Source organism: Palaemon carinicauda, chromosome 7, assembly GCF_036898095.1.
Source record: "Palaemon carinicauda isolate YSFRI2023 chromosome 7, ASM3689809v2, whole genome shotgun sequence".
Taxonomy (NCBI): domain Eukaryota; kingdom Metazoa; phylum Arthropoda; class Malacostraca; order Decapoda; family Palaemonidae; genus Palaemon; species Palaemon carinicauda.
Window position 1 is genome coordinate 20,995,858 of NC_090731.1, and position 10,000 is coordinate 21,005,857.

General features: G+C 28.9%; 1 protein-coding gene across 1 annotated transcript in view; it reads left to right on the forward strand.

Annotated features, from left to right (window-relative positions):
* The window catches only part of LOC137644220 (metabotropic glutamate receptor 4-like), a 59,768-nt gene extending 50,955 nt beyond the window's left edge, over nt 1-8,813 (forward strand). The window contains 2 exon segments of the mRNA XM_068377221.1: nt 7,512-7,711; nt 8,678-8,813. Of these exon segments, the coding sequence (XP_068233322.1) occupies nt 7,512-7,711; nt 8,678-8,813 (336 nt within the window).
* The last annotated feature ends 1,187 nt before the right edge of the window (nt 8,814-10,000 follow it).

The following is a 10,000-nucleotide window of genomic DNA, read 5'->3' on the forward strand; positions in this document are numbered from 1 at the left end:
TCATGAGAATAGATATGGATATATTCAATGATTTTTATTTTTAATTTTAAGAGAAAAAACTTTCAAAGATGAGATTAATGACTTTTTTTATTTTTCCATATTTATAATAATGATAATAATATATACGTTATCTATGACTATTATAAAGGCGATTTTACAATTGGTTTTATGTATCAAAAAATTTAAAAATATAGTCATTAGGTTACATTTTCTCCGTTTTTTACAATGGCAGGAATGGATTAATTATTATATTGACCGTTACTACTACTACTACTTCTCATAATAATAATAATAATAATAATAATAATAATAATAATAATAATAATAATAATAATAATAATAATAATAATAATAATAAAGTAAGGCTAATGTCAACATCAATATAATAATGGTAATGAGAGAGAGAGAGAGAGAGAGAGAGAGAGAGAGAGAGAGAGAGAGAGAGAGAGAGAGAGAGAGAGAGAGAGAGAGAGAGTTATGTCATCCTTTTCTTGGGGGTTTAATATTTCATTATGCATTCAGGGTGCATCCACTCATGGTTCCATAAAGGAAGATGTGGACCAAAGAATCTTCTTCTTCAGTCTTTTATTTCCTTTGGTAAAAAACCGTGTGTTGAGTTCACGATGTATCATTAATATCATCTGCTGAGTTCAAGATATATCATGAATACCATCTGCTGAGTTCAAGATATATCATGAATACCATCTTTTGAGTTCAAGATATATCATGACTACCATCTGTTGAGTTCAAGATATATCATGAATACCATCTGTTGAGTTTAAGATATATCATGAATACCATCTTTTGAGTTTAAGATATATCATGAATACCATCTGTTGAGTTCGAGGTATATCATGAATACCATCTGTTGAGTTCAAGGTATATCATGAATACCATCTGTTGAGTTCAAGATATATCATGAATACCATCTTTTGAGTTCAAGAAACATCATGACTACCATCTGTTGAGTTCAAGATATATCATTAATACTATCTTTTGAGTTCAAGATATATCATGAATGTCATCTGTCGAGTTCAAGATATATTATGAATACCATGTGTTGAGTTCAAGATTTATCATGAATACTATCTTTTGAGTTCAAGATATATCATGAATACCATCTTTTGAGTTCAAGACATATCATGAATACCATCTGTTGAGTTCAAGATTTATCATGAATACTATCTTTTGAGTTCAAGATATATCATGAATACCATCTTTTGAGTTCAAGACATATCATGAATACCATCTGTTGAGTTCAAGATATATTATTAATACCATGTGTTGAGTTCAAGATGCATCATGAATACCATCTGTTGAGTTCAAGATGCATCATGAATACCATCTGCTGACTTCAAGATATATCATGAATACCATCTTTTGTGTTCAAGGTGTATCATGAATACCATCTGTTGAGTTCAAGATAGATCATAACTACCATCTGTTAAGTTCAAGATATATCATGAATACCATCTGTTGAGTTCAAGATATATCATGAATGCCATCTGTTGAGTTCAAGATATATCATAAATACCATCTGTTGAGTTCAAGATATATCATGAATACCATCTGTTGAGTTCAAGATATATCATGAATACCATCTGTTGAGTTCAAGATATATCATGAATACCATCTTTTGAGTTCAAGATATATCATGAATACCATCTTTTGAGTTCAAGATATATCATGAATACCATCTGTTGAGTTCAAGATATATCATGAATACGATATTTTGTGTTCAAGCTGTATCATGAATACCATCTGTTGAGTTCAAGATAGATCATGACTACCATCTGTTAAGTTCAAGATATATCATGAATACCATCTTTTGAGTTCAAGATATATCATGAATGCCATCTGTTGAGTTCAAGATATATCATAAATACCATCTGTTGAGTTCAAGATATATCATAAATACCATCTGTTGAGTTCAAGATATATCATGAATACCATCTGTTGAGTTCAAGACATATCATGAATACCATCTGTTGAGTTCAAGATATATCATGAATACCATCTTTTGAGTTCAAGATATATCATGAATACCATCTGTTGAGTTCAAGATATATCATGAATACGATATTTTGTGTTCAAGCTGTATCATGAATACCATCTGTTGAGCTCAAGATATATCATGAATACCATCTGTTGAGGTCAAGATATATCATGAATACCATCTATTGAATTCAAGATATATCATGAATACCATCTATTGAGTTCAAGATATATCATGACTACCATCTGTTGAGTTCAAGATATATCATGACTACCATCTGTTGAGTTCAAGATATATCATGACTACCATCTGTTGAGCTCAAGATATATCACGAATACCATCTGTTGAGCTCAAAATATATCATGAATACCATCTGTTGAGGTCAAGATATATCATGAATACCATCTATTGAATTCAAGATATATCATGAATACCATCTATTGAGTTCAAGATATATCACGAATACCATCTATTGAGTTCAAGATATATCATGACTACCATCTTTTGAGTTCAAGATATATCATGAATACCATCTGTTGAGTTTAAGATATATCATGAATACCATCTGTTGAGCTCAAGATATATCACGAATACCATCTGTTGAGCTCAAAATATATCATGAATACCATCTGTTGAGGTCAAGATATATCATGAATACCATCTGTTGAGTTCAAGATATATCATGAATACCATCTTTTGAGTTCAAGATATATCATGAATACCATCTGTTGAGTTCAAGATATATCATGAATACGATATTTTGTGTTCAAGCTGTATCATGAATACCATCTGTTGAGCTCAAGATATATCATGAATACCATCTGTTGAGGTCAAGATATATCATGAATACCATCTATTGAATTCAAGATATATCATGAATACCATCTATTGAGTTCAAGATATATCATGACTACCATCTGTTGAGTTCAAGATATATCATGACTACCATCTGTTGAGTTCAAGATATATCATGACTACCATCTGTTGAGCTCAAGATATATCACGAATACCATCTGTTGAGCTCAAAATATATCATGAATACCATCTGTTGAGGTCAAGATATATCATGAATACCATCTATTGAATTCAAGATATATCATGAATACCATCTATTGAGTTCAAGATATATCACGAATACCATCTATTGAGTTCAAGATATATCATGACTACCATCTTTTGAGTTCAAGATATATCATGAATACCACCTGTTGAGTTCAAGATATATCCTGAAGACGAAAGGTAAACGACAGCTTGACAATTACCCTCTATGTTAAGGGTATGCTATTCCTGTGCCCTGGAACCCGTAAGTAATCCTTACTCTTTATGACGTATAAATCCTAATCAAGCTAAGGGAAGGACGCTCATAATAACGGTTTAGAACCTCATAAATCTTAATGAAAATGCATGTCCTTCCTTGTGTTGTTTTTTATCTCTTTTCGTTTATATATATATATATATATATATATATATATATATATATATATATATATATATATATATATATATATATATATATATATATATATAAGAACTGGATGTGCTAGTTGGTATATAAAAAATTTCGCTCACTAAATGGAAATTCCAAAAAATTTTAGAAACATGAATCAAAGGCTCTCTTAAAGAGCTATTGATGGCAGCCGTTTGGAAGCACTATAAACGTAAAACTATGCTGTTCTTAACCATATTTCAGTAAAATATAGGTGACTGTAATTTTACCTTACTGTGTTATTATCTTTTACGGGTTGGTGACCGTAATATTACTCCTTTACGCCAATATATCCGTTTTTAAAACGGTAAAAATCCTGGAATAAATGTTGTCAGACATTTACCGTTTATTTAATGCAAAATTTCAACAGTATAGAGATTGTGCAGTAAGTGGAAGCAGTGGTATAGCCAGTGATTTTAGCCTTCAGGAAGCCTAAAGGTTATAGACTCTGTTTGAGCCTAGATATATCATGAAATTATATATCAAACAGAAGTAATTTAGTTTTGAAATACATCCATAATTTGCTTAAACATAGTTTTTAACAATAAAGTATATTGCATGAATTAAAATTGACCTAACTCGTAGTTAATATTCGATATTTTCTTGGCCAATTTTTATTTCAGGTGTTACAGCAATGAGAATAATTTACTATTACTTTTTTCTCCTCGTTTATTTATTTCCTTATTTCCTTTCGTCACTGAGCTATTTTTCCCTGGTGGAGCCCTTGTGCTTATAGAATGTTGCTTTTGCAACTAGGTTTATAGCTTGGCTAGTAATAATAATAATAATAATAATAATAATAATAATAATAATAATAATAATAATAATGATAATAATAATAATAATAATAATAATAATAATAATAATAATAATAATACTTTACTCATCTATCAAAGTTGTTATTCTAATTATAGGTCCAAATTATCATAGTAAAAAAATATCTAGATTGAAAGTTTGTGGGAAAAAAAATACTCGAGATAGTAATTTGATTTTGTAGAAAATGTATTGACACTTTATGATTAACGTAGTTTTTATGTCTTAGCCTCAAATCACGATAAGAACTCATTTATTTTCTACATTCACAGGAAGCTGAGTAAGGAAACTAATGATTAAAACAGTATATTTTTTTCCTTATTTCCTGTCCTCACTGGGCTATTTTTCATTGTTGGACCCCATGTGACTATAGTATCCTTCTTTTCTAACTACGGTTATAGCTTAGATAATAATAATAATAATAATAATAATAATAATAATAATAATAATAATAATAATAATAATAATAATAATAATCATAGTAAAAATAACATTAATAATAATAATAATAATAATAATAATAATAATAATAATAATAATAATAATAATAATAATAATAATAATAATAATAATGTAACACAGTCATATTTTGTTAAAGATTCTCCTTGAAATTTCCATTATCCAATGGGAAAACGAAGAAATTCCGATTAGCTATTCCGACACCAGCAATTAACAAAGACAACACGTAGAATATTGGTTTTAGTTCAGTGCATTCCAATATCTGAGAATGGAAATGGAAAGGTTGGCGATCTCATTACTTGGTTGCAATAGGAAATGTTGGAGTTATTTCATGGACTTTCATTACTCTTTACGATAAATATTCTCTTTTAGATAGTTAATTTCTTCATTTTCTTAGTAATGTTTGATTAAAATTATATGATAATGTCATCAACATTAAGTCATTAGTATGAATAAACTTTCGATAGTTAAATTCATACATTAAGATTACTACTTTCATTACTCATTATGTTAAATATTCTATTCTAGATAGTTAATTTCTTCATTTTTTTTAGTAATGTTTGATTGAAATTATATGATGGTGTCATAAACATTAAGTCATAAGTATGAATAAACTTTTTATAGTTAAATTCATACATTAAGATTACTATTTTCATTACTCTTTACGTTAAATATTCTATTTTAGATAGTTAATTTCTTCATTTTCATAGCATTGTTTGATTAAAATTATATGATGTCATATACATTATGTCATAAGCATATGCATACTTTTATCGTTAAATTCATATTTTAACATTACTACTTTCCCCAGTCTTTAAATTAAATATACGTCATAAGTATATGCAAACTTTTATCGTTAAATTCATATTTTAACATTACTACTTTCCCCAGTCTTTAAATTAAATATACGTCATAAGTATATGCAAACTTTTATCGTTAAATTCATATTTTAACATTACTACTTTCCCCAGTCTTTAAATTAAATATACGTCATAAGTATATGCAAACTTTTATCGTTAAATTCATATTTTAACATTACTACTTTCCCCAGTCTTTAAATTAAATATACGTCATAAGTATATGCAAACTTTTATCGTTAAATTCATATTTTAACATTACTAATTTCACCAATTTTTATATCAAATATTCTATTTTAGAAAATCAATTTCTTAATTATTTTTCAACAATCTTAAAATAAAACTATATGATGATATCATAAACATTAAGTCATAGGTATGAATAACTTTTATCGTTAAATTTATGATAATTTCTTCATTTTCTTAACAATCTTAGATTAGAATTATGTGATGATTTCATAAACATTTTCATAAATATGAATGAACTTTTATCGTTAAATTTATGATCAGTTCTTCATTTTCTTAATCTTAGATTAAAACTATGTGATGATTTCATAAACATTTTCATAAATATGAATAAACTTTTATCGTTAAATTCATACATTAGGATCACTTTAAACGATGTATAAATGAAGATTTGTCATCATACATAGTTTATTAAATAAATTGCTTTGGTGAACTATGTAGTTCTAAATAACCATTTTCTATTCAAAGTGTCATGTTGAAATTCCTCCTATTTATTCATAAAATTCTAATTGTCTTTTATCATTGATAAGAGGGACATTCCAAGTTAATTTTTCATATAAATCTGCATCTCTCTCTCTCTCTCTCTCTCTCTCTCTCTCTCCTCCTCTCTCTCTCTCTCTCTCTCTCTCTCTCTCTCTCTCTCTTTAAGAGGGAAATTCTAAGGTAATTTTCCATATAAATCTCTCTCTCTCTCTCTCTCTCTCTCTCTCTCTCTCTCTCTCTCTCTCTCTCTCTCTCAGAAGGAAATTTCAAGGTAATTTACCATAAAAACCTCTCTCTCTCTCTCTCTCTCTCTCTCTCTCTCTCTCTCTCTCTCTCTCTCTCTCTCTCTCTCTCTCTCTTTAAGAGGGAAATTCCAAGCTAATTTTCCATATAAATCTCTCTCTCTCTCTCTCTCTCTCTCTCTCTCTCTCTCTCTCTCTCTCTCTCTCTCTCTCTCTCTCTCTCTCTCTCTCTCCGTCAGCTCTTCAGATCCTTCCGAAATTTTCTATTTTTTTTTAATAATTTGATTCACTTGACCTTAACTGTTAAAAGTGAATTGCCTAGTAATAAAAAAAGGGATATTTTGTCATTTTTTCTTTCATCGATACTATAAATAAAGATCCTTATATAGCATGGATATATTTCAGAAATAAAAAAAAACTCTAAGATTATCTTTTTCCTTCTTTGCTAATTAAAATTTCTTGTTCTGTTATTTTCATTGTCAATAGAACATATTTGGTTTAAATATTTTCTTATTCTCTTCTTATGTTATCAAATAGGATCTTACTCTTTAAATATAATTATTTAAATATAAATCTGAATTTAGGACGTGCTTGTCATTATGTTTGGAGATGACACCATGACATTAAAATCCAATTTATATGGTTTTCGAAGTGGATTAATCATGAACTAAATATTGAATTCCAAATATAAAAAAGTTCCAGAAAAAAATAAATACAAGCGTCTCATCAATTAAAGCCATTTAGTTATTGTACTTAATTTTTCTTTTTGTGACGACAAGGTCAGAGCAAAAATTAAATTTCTTGCTAAATTCTTGCTAGTTAATTACAGCAACCTTCGCCTTTTGGCCTTAAATAATAATAGGAGTGAAAAGCTACAATGTTGGTATGAGATTTACACTTAAAATTCTTAACTCTGCCCAAATTAAAAGGTAAAGGTAAAAGTGTCTGGTTTCAGTTCAAGTTTCATCAGAGTAGATGCTCACCAGCCGGGCAAGCTCAAACTCCTCTGTGGTACCCAACCTGTTCAGTGGCCTCCCCTGTATGCAGCTCAAACCCACGGCCACAGGCTGGGATCGATCTGCTGCCATGCAAATGCCAGGCGAACACGTTACCGCTGTACTAGCCAGGAGTAAAACTATAAATATTTCGTTTAATTTTAATTCCTATCTTTATCATCGTCAGCTTCAATCCATCTACCGTTTCTTTAATAGCCTCCAATTTCAATTATGCTTCTGTCTCTATTCACCCTAATATTTCATACGTACACTACTCGTAAATCTTGTTAACTTAATCTCCAACTTTCATAATATCATCTAAATATTTACTATTACATCCACGTTGTAGTTTATCTGAGCTTTTTCCCGTGACTTACATTGATGGATATTTACTTCTAATTATTTTACTTAACATAAGCTTCTTTAAATTTCTAGTTTAAATAACTCAAATTCACCACGATCCTCCAAACTACCAACCACATCATTTGCCCTTTCCGATGCTTCCCTTTTCTTCGAACAAAGAAATTTGGTCACATTACCAATGATAATCAGAAAAGAAAAACAATTGAACCAACCCATGTTCCCATTACCCTTTTCATCCCAGAACTTTTTCCTACAACAAAAATTTCATTCTTTTCCCTCTCATTCATTCATCATTTTTCTTTTTGTTTCTTACAAACTATCATCGGTCTTTTCACTTGTCAGAGATCACTTGCCCTTCCGTGATCTGGAAGACTTGTTCGTCCATGATCATAATCCTTTGTAAAATTCAGTTAAATCTCTTTCAAGAATGAGTCAAAGCTATTGCCAATATCCAAATCTAAACATATCTGGTTTATTTCTTTCTCTCTGAACAAATTTATGTAAGAAATAATGAGTCTCATTCATTATTTTCATAGCTGAGAATAAAAGTCCGCTCATGAATGGCAGAGGTAAGGGACAGTGACATTGCCCTATCGAGTAGGAAAATGCCCTAGAGACTGACCATAAATACTTATGATCAGGCCCCAAGTTCCATCTCCACCCAAGCTAGAACCAAGGAGGGCCAGACAATGGCTGCTAATAACTCAGCAGATAGACCTATAGGGTCCCCCAAACAGCCAATCCTTAGCTCACAAGGATGGTGAGATTGCAGCGACCAAAAAACCTAACGAGTTTGAGTGGTACCCGAACCACAGTCTTGCGTTCACCATTCAGAGACGTTACCACATATACCACCACGAGAGCTACGTTTAACACGTTGTGATCCTTTAACTTTTAACCCACTTGATTGATGATAGATATTCCACGGCAGTCTTTGTAATATCAGTTATTTCAAAGGTGAAATAAATGTCCATGAATGGAGAGATGTTGATTTAAAAGCTCAAGATAGAGATGACTGACGAAATCTAACTGAGGCCCTTTGCGTCAGAATAGGAGATGAATGATTTCATACTGCAATTATGTATAATTCATAATTTCTAAACTTTTATTCCGTCATTATAAAAAGACACACAGGTGTCACAACCTTCAGCAAGTTCACCCAATATCATATGGTTTCTTAATTCAAAAGTTTTAAATATATCATCAGTCAACACAGAATAATCCATCATCAAATTTCTAATATACCAAAGTCTATAAAATCCTTTAAATGATATTAGTTTTAGGTTATAGACATAAACTAATCGATATCTGAATTTTGGTTATATGTATTTGATAAACTTATAATATTAACACTAGTAGAAGAATAAAGATTAAAGTCATTTTAAAAGACATATAATGTACCCATGCATATTCTATAACATTAAATAAGATAATAAATTAAATAGAATGAGGATTGAAGGAATTTTAAGACATAGTGTTTTCCCATGCATATTTAAACAAACTAATATAATATGCTTACATTTTTTCTTGTGTATTATATGAAAAAAAAATATGTACACTATTTTTTATCAATTTCCTAGATAAATTTCACAGAATATTTACCTACGCATATTCAATGAATTATTATAACATGATTACATTTCTTGTGTATTATATGAACAAAAATTATCTAAGCTTTTTTTTATGAACTGCATATTTAAGTTTCACGGAATATTTACTCATACATATTTAATAAGATTAGTATAACATGATTGCATTTATTCTTTTGTGTAATATATATATATATATATATATATATATATATATATATATATATATATATATATACATATATATACACTGTATATATATGCATATATATATATATATATATATATATATATATATACAGTGTATATATATATATATATATATATATATATATATATATATATATATATATATATATACATACATATATATATATATATATATATATATATATATATATATATCTAAGATTATTTTTATAAAAAATATCATAATTAATTTCACTCAATATTTACCTACGTATATTCAAC